General features: G+C 50.3%; 1 protein-coding gene across 1 annotated transcript in view; it reads right to left on the bottom strand.

The window, feature by feature from the left end:
* Positions 1-14,550, bottom strand: part of POU2F3 (POU class 2 homeobox 3) — a 40,881-nt gene that overhangs the window by 24,316 nt on the left and 2,015 nt on the right. Inside the window, exons 2-4 of the mRNA XM_008926906.3 lie at positions 12,035-12,088; positions 11,302-11,370; positions 405-439 (exon numbers count right to left, since the gene is read on the bottom strand). Of these exons, the coding sequence (XP_008925154.2) occupies positions 405-439; positions 11,302-11,370; positions 12,035-12,088 (158 nt within the window). The remainder of the gene's footprint in view (positions 1-404; positions 440-11,301; positions 11,371-12,034; positions 12,089-14,550) is intronic.

Consider the following 14,550-nt stretch of genomic DNA (forward strand, 5'->3'; position numbering starts at 1 on the left):
GCCTCGCACATCACAGCACTCCCAGTGTCACAGTGCATGGGGCACTGGGAAGGGATTTGCACATTTGCCACTCTAACTGAGGTGCCTTTTGTTTCTAAGTGATAATAGAAAGAAAAATAAAAATTAAAAGGCCAGCAAAACCCTCAAGCAAGTGGTCATTTGAAGAAACTCTGTAATTAGCTGAACTTCTATGAAATAGGAAGAGGGAAAGCAGAGGTGTGATCTGTCATTCTATCCCACAAAGGGGAATTGGGAAGAAGTTCTGTGGTCTGTTTGATGGCAGCTTCTGCCCTAACAGTTTTTATCTCTCAGCAGGAGCTGCCTGGGACTTGGCATGATGAGCAATTAAAAAACAGTCATCCAAGAAAGCAGGAGAATACCTGGTAACCCAGGGAGAGTCTTACCTGCCTGTTAAAGTCCAGCCCATTCTGTTCATTGCCTACAAGGAAACAAACAGAAAAATATCTCAGTATTGATGACAGTGAGCACTGGTGGGAGATTTCCAGAACTTAGAACACATGGAAGCAAAGCCATGGGGCTGGCTCAGCTCAGAGCAAGGAGAGGAGGAGGAAGGGGGAGTCACTGGGAGCACAGCAGTGGAAGGATGAAATCAGCTTTTACAACATTTAATGCTATCAGCCTTTGCTGAAGGATAATAGAAGTGTTTCTTCCCGGGGAGATACCTGGCCAAGCAGCAAAGGGTGGGGGAAATCTCCCTGAGTGCAAGGGAGATTCCAGCAGGGGTGAGCTGGAGGACATCACAGATCTCCAGGGAAAGCCAGGACTAAGGCACTGCACACAATAAAGCCTGGACTAAGTGTGGGAAAGGCCAGCAAACAGGTGGCCAGGGCTGTTAGCCTGGGATCTTCAGGAACCCGTGTGGCACTGGGTAATTACGGGATATCTGAGGGAACAGAGGGTGCCGTGGGGTTGTGCTCAAGAGGCGTCTCCTTGATTCCAAAAGAGATTGGCAGGCACAGGGGGAAAAAATCAGACAGGTTTCAGCCTGAAGGTACCGCACAGGCCCTCACTCATTCCCCTTTGATGATAAACATCCCCCCCCCTCCATCACACCTGCCAAATTCATCAAGAACATCACAGAGGAAAGGTTGTGCTCTCCACAGATATGAATGCTTTAAGGGATTCCACGAAGCTCTTTAGCTGCAAAGGCAACCCCAAGAAACCCCTTCCCTTTGCAATACATTCCCCAAGTCATTCTCTTCCAGTCCAACCGAGTTTGTGATAAACAGCCTTAAATTGTTCACATCCCACCAACACAAGCCCTCGGGGGCTCCTCCTGCTGTTTTTTCCAGTATAACGTTCCCCAGAAAGCAGAGCCCGTGCCCTGTGATCTGATCAAGCTCCAACACATCGTGTTTCTCAGCAGTTCATGTCTCCTGCAAAAAGCTGGAAAGCTGCTGGGAGAGGCTGTGCAGGCAGGAGTGCAAATCCAACTCTCCCATGGACTTGCTTTCCTCAGCTGAACGAGCCCTTGCCCTAACCCAGCCTGCAGTTTTCCATGCACACAACATTCCCAGGTGAATCAGCGTGGCCCTTTGAGATCCTCAGGGGGAGTGTGCTTGGTACAATTACTCATGGATGGCAAAATAGTTGAGAGGCAACGATAACAGTTTCATGGCAGCCTCTCGTTCTCTGCTATCTAGAAACAGCTCTGCAGATTTAATCTGAAACATTTAACAGCACTGGCTGTGGAAACTGAGCTGCAGGACTTTGCCACAGCACTGTTTAGCAGCAGAACAAGCTGTTGCCCCCATCAACTCTGAGATCTCCTCTATCTCCTCACCATCTGCACCTCAACCACGATCCAGCTCCATGCCCTCTCCCCCAGCCTGGCTGCATTTCTGCTCTGCTCCAGCCTGCCCTCGCTTCCTGCCTTCCCCCCGACCTGCTCCTCAAAGCTTTCTCTCTTCCCAATCTCAGGTCTTTATCTCCTTCCATGCAATCCTCTGCTCCTGCTACAACCTCCAGCTTGCCACGTGCTCCCCCCTCCTGCCTCTACTCCCTGACCACCTCTCTCCAGCTGCTCCCGCCCCGGGAATCGGGTTCATTCATTGCCTTCCAGCCAACAACTGCACAGCCACCGATGGGAATGCTGATAGTGCTAATGGATGATCACAATCAGCATCCACACACCTGAGCAGGACTCCAGGAGGATCTTCAAGGCCTGCAGTTTCTACCTTTGAAACCCACGGGGAAGGAGGGGAGGGGGGGAGCGTTGATGCAATCTGAAGGCAGTAGCTAAAGGGAAGAAAAGCGAGGGGAGAAGGAGGAAATAAAGTTCCCAGTTGCTAAAATAGAACAGGAAGGAAAAGGTAACCTCCTGGTTTCTTGGATACAGGAGTTTCACTCACGGTTCAAGTGCAGCATGTTGATGAGGCAACATTCAAAGGCCTTGAGGGAGATCCCGAGGTCCTGGTGAAGGTGTCTGAGTCACCACCATACACCCCAAAACTTGGAGCCTGGGATGTGCAGCTGGAACAGTTTCCCTGCACATCACTGCCACCAGGCCCAAGTTCTCCTGCACGGCCTTTCCTCCTCTTCCAAGCTTCCCATCTCTTCCTTTTTCCAGACTTTGACCTGCCTTTGCCCCTTCCTCTCCTCCAAGGTCAGACACAGCTTCCTCCAAGTTCTACCCACTGAGGGTCAGCGGGGGGGATCGGGGGCACCTCAGCCAGGAATTCTGTGACTGCAAATATTCCTGGAGACTGCCACTAACTCAGGGGTAACTTGGGTGTCTCAGTCTGAGGCAACTGCCCTGGGGTGCCTCGGGAGACAGTGAGGAGCAATAGGCACCTCCAGAGGCCATTCATCCCACCTATCTCAGACACCCATCTCCAGCTGACATGAATGGCCCTCTGGAGATGACTATTCCTCTTAATTGACTCCCAAGGGACCCAGGGGCAACTAGTTGGGGCTTAGATGTCCAAGAGTGAGATATTTAAAACTGGGCGAGGTGATTCCTGCTCCCAGTGGTTATGTAAATGGGAGCTGGATACACAAATCTCTTCAAGGCTTCAGCAGGCCCAGCCAGTGTTTGTGCACAGATCTATTTGCAAACAAATCTGGTCTTTTTCTACTTCAGTTAATGTAAAGTTAAAGTGATTCCAGCTGCAAGGCAAGGTTTGGGTGTGATAGGGATAACAACTCTCCCCTTTCAGTTAAATCAGTAACTTTGCTGCAAATATTTTAAAAATAGACTCGGTTTCCTCCCAGTTTCTGTCAACATCAGGACTCACACTGCAGTAGTCATCTCTCCTGAAAGGAACGGGCTGTTCAAACACTCTGCACTTAAGATTTTATCTTTTCTAGCTCCAGGAGATAAAAAGAAAGAAAAGTGTAAGTGGCAGCAGATTCTCTCCTGCTGTAAACTGCCAGAACTCCACTAATTTTAATGGAGCTTCAGCCCAGCCAACAACTTGCCTCTTGCTACACCAGCCAGACACAATGGGATCCAAAAATCTCCAGCATCTGCAAGATGCAGTCCTGCCCTCCCTGAATTGCATCAAACCGGGGGAAGCCCTGAGATCTAAACCGGGCAAGGCTGCCCTGAGCTCCTGCACTACAATTCCCAGGAGCTTCCCCACAAACAAGGCTCTTTCTGGGTGTTCCGGACAGGGAAGGGGAGGGGGGGGAAAGCAGCGATAAGCTCGGCTTAGCACGGCAGACCAGGGCTGTGCAGCTCGCCTTGGTTCACCTGGCAGCTGTTTTGCATAGCACTGGCATCAGATCTGGTGCGAGTTTGCCTGGGGAGGTTTCTCTGGGGATGGGAGAAGCAGAACAGTTCCGGACAACTTTCCCCCCCCCCTCCTCACCCCTCCTGTTCCCCCCTCCCGGGGACCGCGGCCTCTCGGAAAAGCGGAGACAGGAGCTCCATCACGATTCCCACTGGAAGCTGCAGAGCCAGTCGGGCACTCGGGGATGAAAGCACCGTGATGGGGAGGGAGGGAAAATCAGGATTGCAGCGCTCCTTCATCTCCTCCAAAGGCAAATGCAGATGTCACCTGCGGGGGGTGACAGCTTCTCACCCAGCGACACCGCAGGGATCACCTCGGTCCCCGTCCCACCCGGCCCCGCACTTAATTCACCCCACGGTTTGATCTTGGAAGGGCCGGGGGAATTCGGAGGCGATTTCAATCTTTAACAGGTGTTGGGGAATTCCCACAGGGAATCAGTTTTCTGCCGCGGCGCATTTGGGAGGGAAATTCGGAACAGCTGAACGGGCGATGGGGGAACAGTGCCAGGCAGACACCAGGCAGGGGGTTCGGCTGCCTGGGCTCAGATGTCTAACTTTTAGGTGTCTAATTGTGAGCCAATTGCTCTAGGCTCCCTTTACAGCCACGGAGAGGGAGGAAGCAGGCGCTTCCAGAGGGCAACTCATCTCACCCCCGAGATAGAGAGCACGGAGATGAATCACCTTCTGGAGACACCTATTTCCATCAGCGACTGCACAAGGAGCCCGGGGTGAGCAGGTCAGACCTCAGCCTCAGAGTATCGAATATCTAAAATTAAGATTAATCTCACCTATGCTGAGGATTTTAGCACCCCAGCTGATAAAGCACAGTGCCACCAGAGATTGGCAGAGCGGGCAGGATGCTGAGAGCCTTTCAACGTGCATTTTCTAAAGGCTGAGAAATTAGCCTGTTCAAATCTCTCACCTCAAACAACACACGAAGTTAAAAGATTTACCTGAGTGCTGGTAAAGAAAAGAGTGGCAACAATTACACAGCTATAAACAGTACTTGACCCACACGCTGTAAATGCTGCAAAATGCTCACCTGCACGAGGAGGATGTGGTTCTATTAAGCAAACAAGACATTCAGCATCAAATACACTCCTCAGGATTTCAATTGACTCTGGAGACCCAAGCAAACACCAAGTCACAGCCCTCACACTGCTGTTCCCAGAACCACCTTCCCCAGAGCTCCAGTGGTGGGAGCTCACTTAAATCACCTTTTCTCCATGTGCTGGTTACCCCTGATTCCCTCCAGCTGTGCCCACCAGCACCAGAGCAGAGACTGCCCTGAGCTGTTCTCTGGATCCTGCTGGAATGCTTGCTGCTCCCAAGGCACTTAAAAAGTGCTTTTTAAAGGGAGCAGGGCAAAGTGTGAGCGGGATGGAGAGTTTTGGAGGCTCCGAGGGCACAAACAGCCCAAAGCATCAGAGCATCTCCATGGGAAAGCTAAGGCTGGGTAGCAAAAGTGAATCTGTGCTGACTCAGACAGCTCCAGACTCCAGGGGAAGCTTTCACTGAGCACTCAAGTGTTTCATTTGGGTGGAAACCCCTGGGTTATAAAAATGCCTTCCCTTTGTCAGCAGTGCCTCAGAGAAACCCCATCCCCAGGTCCCACTGCAGCTCAGAGTGTGATGTTCCCTTCGTGTGGGGCAGGGAGTGGGGGGAGAGCAGGACAGCAAGTGTGGGAGACTCGGGCAGCTTCCAGAAGGAAACCCGAGGGCAGCAGTTGTTCCCACGGAAAACATTTCACCTGCAGGTGCTGGGAGAGGGCAAGTCTCTTCTCTTAGACCAGAGGCAAGAGGCAGATCAGACCAGCTCTTCCTTTGCCCCTCTAATTCAAGTCAAACCAGCCTTTTGTTCCCCTTTCCCCTCCCCATCCTTTTTTATCCTCTTCCATAATGGGATGTTTAAGGAAAAAAAAAAAATTAAAAAAAAAAAATAACCCAACCTCAAACCCTAATCACCTTCATTTGAATTTCAAATATCCCCCTCCTGGCCTCCCCCACGCCCCAACTGACTCGGAGCTGGGAATATGGAAATTTCTCCTGCTTGCCTTAAATGTGGCTGTGCTATGAAAATCATCAGCCTCATGCAAATCCCGAGCAGCCCCGATTGCCATAGCAACCAGCTGTTTCCAGCCCAACTGCTGCTGCTTTCATTTATCCGGGACTTGTCCCGGGGCTGTGCATGGCTGCGGGGGGGAAGAGACCAGAGAAATCCTGGAGGCTTTGAGGAAAGTTTCACGAGGGAGAGCTGCCCTTGGAGAGCAAAGGTGTAGCCAAGGACTGGGCTCGGAGCAGGGCTGGGAGAGGCCAAGTTTCCTCAAAAGACTTTGGCCTGGCAAGATGTTTCCAGCCCCGTAACGACAAAAGGAAGATGCTCAGGTGGTGCAGCCCTTTGTGTGGATGCTGAGGGTACCACTGAGGTGGGTTGGTGGGTGCTCCATCTGCCATCCCTTGCCCGTGCACCTTGCCTTCCACCTTGCTGGAAGCTGACACAAAGACCAGAAACTTCATTCCCTATTCCAGGATGAGCCATCACCTTTAAAAGAGACCCTACCCCAACACCTGAGGTGGGAATACAACAAACAGCAGCTTTCCCAGAGCCCAGCAGAGATCAGGGCTCTGTTGTGCCCATCCCTGGCTCTCATCCTGTCAAAAAGGTGGAAAAAGAGATCAAGGCCCTCCCTTTGGAGCTGAGGAATGAAGACACACTTAACTGAGCTTGCACTGTGGCAGATACAGACTGAGGCAAGGGCTCTGATTTTCCATCAGCCCTGACATGGGTTTAATGCAAACTGGGTACTGGGAGAGGATCTGGCTCTGGTGGAAGTTTTGGTGTCCAGTTTCAGAGCTGCCCTTGCTTTCTGCTCCACTGCCAGGGCCCCTCAGATGTCCTGTGCCAGCAGCAGAGGTGTCTGGTGCTGCCATCCTTCCACAGGCACGGGCTGGGCGAAGATGAGGATGCAGGGAATGAAGGACATTCCCAGCAGGGTCTCCTCAAAAGGGACACTTAGGAGCAGATGCATCAGAGCCCCTTAGCACTTAATTTTCTTGAGGTTTAAAAGACAAGCCTTTCTTACTCTGAGAGACAAGATACCTGCCTTATTGCTCTCTCCAGGGGAGACCTCATGGCTGTCTACAACTTCCTCACGAGAGGAAGCAGAGGGACAGGCACTGATCTCTGCTCAGTGTGAGCAGTGACAGGACCCAGGGAATGGCTGGAGCTGTGTCAGGGGAGGTTTAGGTTGGATGTAGGAAAAGGTTCTTCCCCCAGAGGCTGGATGGGCACTAACAGACTCCCCAGGGCAGTGGGAACGGCCCCAAGGCTGCCAGAGCTCCAGGAGTTTCTGGACAAGGTTCTGAGGGACAGGGTGGGATTGTTGGGGTGTCTGTGCAGGGCCAGGAGTTGGACTTGGACGATCCTGGAGGGTCCCTTTCAACTCAGGACATTCCAAATCGCTCAGAGGTTACCCAGGCTGTGAGGGTGACATAACCCTGCTCCCACTGCCACCAGAGCCCCGTGTCCCAGCCCCGTGTGCCCTCCCTCTCCAACCACACCCCTCTGCCCACCAAGGGACCAAACAGATCCCCTCCAGCTCCCAGACCTGACCGGCCCCACCAACCCCCCGTCCCGGGGAGCAATGCCAGCCCTGCCAAGGCAGCGATAAGGCTGCGGGGCTGTCCCACACTGTACCCACACAGGCACAGCCCGGCTCTGCTCCCCGCACCGGGGTGCCCAGCACACCCCTCCCAGGGCTCCTGGCAGGCCGGGCAGTTCCCCGGGATCCAGGGTGGGGAGGGAAGATGCTCGGGAGCGCCCGCAGCTATTCAGTTACCGATGGTTGTGTTTGAAGAGCTTCCCTATCGCCCTTTTGTAAAAGCTTTGGCTTCCCCCCCATAGCCTCAACAGATGAAATCAAAGGGAAGTAGCTCGGCTTGGTGTAACCTGTTTTGATCGAGCAGATAAACGGGGGAACAAGTGTCTGACACAAACAAACAGACAGACAGGGGCAAGTCCCACCTCAGCGTTTTGTTGCATCAGATACCGAGGGCTCAGATAAACCACAAGAAGGGGGAGATCTCTCTCTGCCCCTGGGCTGCAAGACCAGGGGCGACACTCGGCAGTGCCAAGCCCCCACAGTTCCCATCAAAAAAATCAACCCAGAGCTTTGCTGGCATGGCTTTCATCAGTTTAAAGAGATGAAAAGAGCTCGGAGCCAAGCAGAAAACTCGCTGCCTGTCATTACCCCCCATGGAGTCAGCGGGACTGGCTGCCTGGGAGCTCAAGCCACGTTTAAACCAGGCTGGAATCCCTAAACCAGGCTGGAATCCCGCAGGAAAAGGGAAAGGGGACCCCCAGACTGGAGGGGTCAGGCTGGGAGTGACCCCCAAAGCTCCTGGGTAATGGGGGAAACATCCAACTCGCTCCCCCCCGTGGGAGAAACTGGTGCCTGTTCCCCTCTTCCCCCTCACACACACCATAAAAAGGGCAGAGTGGAAGGAAAGGAAGGATTAAGATTCACAGGGTTGGGCAGGGTAGGTGGTATTCCTTATAAATTATTATTTTTTTTTTTCAATCGCAGCTTTTTTTTTTTTTTTTAATGGCAAAATTCCACTACGCTCGGAGAGGCTGGAATCAAACCAACCTGGGGTTTGGGAGGATATCTTACTAAAAAGCTTTGAAGCATTTTCTATGAAATTGGGTGGATGGAAAAAGAACAAAAAAAAAAAAAAGAAAGAAAGAAGGAAAGAAGGAAAGAAAAAAAAAAAAAGAAGCCTGATCTTTCCAAACCTCCTACGGAAGACGAACAATTTTAACAATTTTCTCAAAAAAGAAAAGCCCCCACAATTATTTCAAACACTTTCAAAGTAAAACAATGCTCCAAATTACCCTTCTTTTTTCCCCCCTCTAAGCCTGGAATTGGCGGAGATATGAAAGGATGAGATTATCCTTCTGCTACTGACACTTCCCATCAGATCTTTAGGCATCAGGTTTAGATCAAGGGCTTGGTTTACAAAAACATTTTGGCACCCAACTCCCTCCAGGATTTTTTTTTTTTTTAATATATATAGATTTTTTTTTTTTAATTCTTCTTGGAGCCAGTCTGCATCTTTTGGTGATGAAAGGCCTGTGGATATCTGCACCTCGGAGGGTTCCTAGTCTTTGTAAGGTATAATATTGTTAGTTTGGGAACAGATCTCTCCTTTGGGGGTAACGAGATTCCCGGGGAGTCTCGTGGATTGGTGTAATTCAGTAGGAAATGGGTCTTCAATTAATGAGTCATCAGAAAACAGCTTTTCCCCACATGAAGCCGGTAACCAAAACACTAAACCATTAGGTGCTGCAGTAAATATTCCTCTAACGACGCGCACGGAGGGGGGGGGGGGGGAAAAAAAAACTTCCAGGGAAGTTCAGTACAAAGAGCTTGGTTGTTTATAAACAGAATGGTCTGAAAGAGGAGGAGGGGAGGGAAAAAAAACCCCACGAGGAGGTTTTGGGTGAAGCGTCAGGGCGAGTTACATCACCTGGACCACAGCGTGCCAATGTGTCACCCTGCCCTGGGCACCCCCGGGGGGTCCCACGGGGTGTCACAGAGGGGGACACAGAGGGGGGACACCCCATGGGAGGTGTCACAGAGGGGGACAACCCATGGGAGGTGTCACAGAGGGGGACAACCCATGGGAGGTGTCACAGAGGGGGACACAGAGGGGGACACCTCGCATGAGCATCTCCCGCCCCTCCGCCGTGTCCCCTCCAGCGATCCCTGGAGAACCCGAAGGGACCAAACAGATCCAAACAGCAGAAAAAAAAGAGCGATTTCAACAGGTTTCTTTTTTTTTTTTGTGCCTCGCAATGAAGGTGATTTACTCGTCCTGATTTCCCTGCTTGATTGGAAGGCTCCTCGAGCACGGCTAATGCCGCCGCGAACGTTTTTGGTTATTTTAAAACAAATTGACTTCACTTCTGCGCTTTCTTTCCTCAATTACCACTAGAAAGAGGTGCTGCAGCTCACACTAATGGCTGTCTGGGGAGCTTAGGCTTGGAAAAAACCCCATATTTTATCCAACCAAAGGCAGCGCCAGCTTCTGGTTTAACACTATTGACTCCAAGAGCAGCAGCAGCCAGAATATCCCACTCCATTTAATAACCAGAATCAAACACCCGGCTTCCCTAATCTTGATTAACCCTGCTATCCATCAACTCCGTGTGCCAAACATCTCAGGAGGCTCCAGCTCCCGATTTAAGGCCCTGTAACAGCCACCAGTTGTTTTGGTTTTTTTTTTTTGGAAGGGCCTGGGAGGTTTGGGATGTGTTTGTTGCTCAGCAGCTTGGAAACATTTATCTCAAAAACCAACTTGGGGTGATCTGAGAGCCCCGAGCAGAAGCTGAGCTGACCAAAGTCAATCAGAGTTCATGGACGTGAATAGAACCAGATTTTATCTCTGCCTTAGATTGTGTCAAATAACCCAGCTTAATAGCCACGAGCACACTGAGGATTTCTAAATAAAGGGGTGGGTTTAGTCCCTTTAAAACATGCTTAGAGTTCTCTGGGTTAACCAAAATCTCATTTGTTTTCTACATTATCTCAAATTATGTAAGTAAAAGAGAAGCAGTAAAATCGTTCCACGCAAAGTTTTAACCTCTTGCACATCCCCCTGCCCCCAGCTTAGGGCTAGAGAATAATTGATTCTTCTGCATTTTCTCTACCAGTTTCGGTTTTTAAAGGTTTTATTTCTAAGTTTATAGCACAGCTTTTAATAATCTTGATTTCCTATACCTAGTGGCTGTTAAAATTATTTCTTATTGCTGCTCACCTGCCTGAAAAGGGACGTGACCATGAGCCTTTGTGAAATTACGGGTCCAAGTCTTGCATTCAAAGCTCCCTGTGGGCAGTGGGAGGGAGAACTGATGGCAGAAACTGATTTTTTTTCTGGTGTCTATCACAGCTTTTGGTTGGTAACCTGGCAGAAATCAGCTAAAACATCACCCTGTTCCTCAGCTTTCCATATTCAAGGAACACTGAGGCTTTCCAGCCACTGAGCAGCAGAGCCTGCGCAGCATCAGGAGCAGAGGAGGTGAGGGACCCAATCGTGCCTCAAGACGCAGAGCAATGCCTTTCTTCTGGAACTACCTCACTGGATTTGATTATTCCCGAAGTCCCTCCCATTTTTCTACACACACACAGGGCCAAAGAAAGGCTTGGTTTTGCCTGAGGAGCCGTCCCTGCCGCGATTCCCGGTGGGATGGGAAGAGCGGGACCCAGACCGTTCCAGGGCCATCATTCCTTTGGCAAGGCGGGAGCACATTTCCCTGCTGAAGCCACAGAGGACATTAAGGGAGAGGATCTTGCATGCTGATCAAGATAGCAGCGCAATCCTAGCCCAGAGCACATTCCTGATCCACTCCCGGGCTGGCTGGAAGAGCGCGGTGGAGCAGCAACAGGAGCCGAGCAGAGCAGAAACTTCCAGCACCCACACTCCCCTTTGCTTTTCCTTGCTTCCCCCTCCCCTCCCCGTGTCCCCCACATCCCAGAGCCTCCTTACCTGGCTCCACCTGGTCCGGTTCGTGCCGGGTGTCTGTGGAATCTGCCGCATCCCCGCTCATCTTGATCTCTGCAAAAGGAGGCACAACTGATTTTAATAACAGGTCACAGTCCCAGGCAACAGGCACATGTGGCTTCCACTAAACAGCACAAATGAATGTGTAATTATAATAAACCATCAGACTTTCAAATTTCTGATTCCTCAACATACAGGCACTAGAATATTCATCAGCTCCGAGGATGCACTTTCCCTCCTGTTGCTCTTTGCATCCCCCTCACTCCTTCTCCTTCTCCCCCTCCCCACCTTGCTGTGGTGCTCCCACCCTTCACCCACAGGACGAGGGGTCGATTCACCACAGAGAGTCCCCCCCAGCCCCACTGGGCTCTCCCCTGAGCTTCCCAAACCTGCTGGGGTGGTGTCCCTTTGACACCCTCCTCCACCACACCTGCACTGGCAGGGGATCCCTCCCAGCTCTCCCCTCCTCTCCCAAATCCTTTCCTCGGCCCTCAAGACGGCCCATCAAACTCAACTCGTTTTCCTCACTCCATCTGATCCCTATTTGCCCACTGTTTTCCCTGTTTTCTCCCACGTGCTCACATCCCTCACAAGCCACCGAGAAGCTGCTTTGCTCCAAAGCATCATCCCCAACCCAGGAGCACAAAGAGACCTTTCCCAGCAAGCTCCTGAATATTCCCCCCCCATCCTTATCGAGGCCAACGAATTTGTCATTTACCCTTGAAGTGATGGCTGCCACCACACCCGGGGCCACTTTCTCCTTCGGGCACGGCTGAAAGAAAAGGTGGGAATGGTCAACTTCACCCTGGATTGCTCATCTCCTCCTCAAAAGAGGCCAAGGACACAGCGGTGAAAGAAGGGAGAATATCTATTCAAATTCAGATGGACACTCCCTTGGCCCTTACACCTTTTGCACGGGAATTTTAACCGTTTCCAGACTAGATGGGGGTGAAAAAGAGAGAGATAATTTATTTTTTTTTTTATCAAGACCCGAGTGATTTGCATGTTCTTCCTGCAGCCAATCCCGGCCACAGGCTCATCCCATTTGCATCGGGGAATAACAACAGCGGGGAAGCTGGGCCAGTGTTTGCTGGGGGTTTTTTGGGGTAGAGAAGGCAGGTGGAAGCCATCTAAAAGCACCATGCAAACCTTTTCCTCTTCCCTATATCCACCTTTTATTGCTTCCAAACGGCCAAAAGGATTAGAAGAACCCTGTGGGGTTTTACACCCATTTCCCTCTGTTGCTCACACTAAAACAGGCAGAGCTTTGTGTGTGTTCAGGTTCTGTTCTCCCCTATTTAAACAGCAGATAATCTGCTTTTTGGCCAAGATTTAATATCTTTGATCAAGTTAATGTTTGAAACTTTCCTCAGTAAAGGAATAAAGGTAGGAAGAAAAAAAAAATCAGGATTTTATACCAGAGCACAGAAACTTTCACATACTTCAGAAACTTCCTTCCCTCAAATTATATTAAGGAGTGAGGGGAAAAAGGAGAGAGAGAGAAAAAAAAGTTGTGGGATTTTTTTTTCCCCTTCAAATAAACCCTCTGCAATTAAGACATGAATGTTTAGTGGGGCTTCTAAAGCATTTCTACTGCAGGAAGAGTAATTACCATCAGCTATAAACATCTTCTTGTCTTGTAACACTGCCAAGGGACCCTAACTTAGGCAATCTACAAAGCACAAAGTTTTGCTGCCTGCCAAAAAGCATCTTAAAAAAAAATAAGAGGCAAGTTCTCATAAAATAGAGGAAGAAAAATCTAAAAGCCTGCAGAAGTTTGGTGCTTGCTTTGGTGAGAAAGCCTGAAAGCTTGCAAAAAAAACCCAAAACCCAACCAAAATACATGTTAGTGAAAGGAAATATTTAAACCCCAAGATCGAGGAGCCCTGAATGGACACAGAGCAAGAACTGGAACAGCTCAGGCAGAGCTGAGGGAGGGATGAAAAAGCAAAGCAGAAGCTCTGTCCCTCCTGCAGGAGTGACCCCCCACCCCCTCGGCCATTCCGACCTGGGGTGGGTGGGGAGGGAAGGAGGAATTGCTGCTGCAGCTCGATTCCATGTGGCATGTTATCCATCAGTGGAATCCCCTCCTCCCGGAGCCGGGAGATAACGAGATGCCCTGTGATCCTGGTGGAAACAGCACGAGGGTTTTACGTGTACCAAGATTCAAATTCCCATTGTAAACGTGCACGAGTTATTGCTGTTTAAATATCTTGTGGGGGGAAAAAACAAACAAACACAAACAAACAAAAAAAAAACACAACCAAAAAACACCAGGAAGAAAAGGAAAATCTTTTTTATCAAAGCCTACTGATCTGAGAGGTTTGGGGCTGGCCAGCTTTTGTGTCCCTGTGGATCATCCTCCAATGATCCTTAAGAAGAAGCAGCAGACATACAGAGGAATCACTTTCTAATATGACATAAGCCAACACCTTTCTATTGACATTTAAGAGTCTCCCACTACAACCAGGACAGAGTGATGCAAATCTAGATTTGAACTCTGCTCCATCCAAAAAAAAAGTCCCTCAAAGACAAGGCAGGCTGTGAGACTGAGTCCAACTACACACAGCTTTGCCAGGTTAGCAACACACAGAGAATAAGCAGGCCAGGAAAAAAAAAAACAAAACCAAACCAAACCTCTCTGGGAAAAATAACACAACTTAGGACTGCCTAATCCTAAACCACAGCCCTATTAGGAGCCGCCACTGCGGCCTGGGCCATATTAAAAATGTGCTGCTGCACCTCAGCTCCCAAACATACCTGGAGTAGGGGTAGCTGGTTTGTTCACCCAGACCAAAGGAGCTCTACCAGTGCAGACACTTCTCTGGGGATATATCTGCATCTGTATTTTTGCTGAAACAAATGGTGTCAGCAAATAAAGCCTTTCCCAAGCCCTTGTTCCCCGTAGCTGTTCAGACATGGGCAAGGGTAAACCAGCCTGATGACTTTAAACATGGAATCCAGTGGTGGAGGAGGGGGACCATCACCTGGAGTCTGCTGAGTGTTCTGTGCTTTAGGTGCCTGAGCCCCTCTGGAAGCTGCAGGAAAGGGGAAATATCCAAAATGCCTGGGGAGGAGGTGGTGGTACCCACCAGGGAATTCTCTCAGCGGGGAGGAGGGTGTGCAGAGCCAGAGCAGCCCACCCTCACCTGGCACTCTGTGTCTTCCCACAGAATCATTAAGGTTGGAAAAGCCCAGGGGGGAAAAAATGGAGCACTCCTCTGCAAGCAGCTT

This window comes from Manacus vitellinus, unplaced genomic scaffold, assembly GCF_001715985.3.
Source record: "Manacus vitellinus isolate BGI_N305 unplaced genomic scaffold, ASM171598v3 scaffold_41_pilon, whole genome shotgun sequence".
Lineage (NCBI taxonomy): Eukaryota > Metazoa > Chordata > Aves > Passeriformes > Pipridae > Manacus > Manacus vitellinus.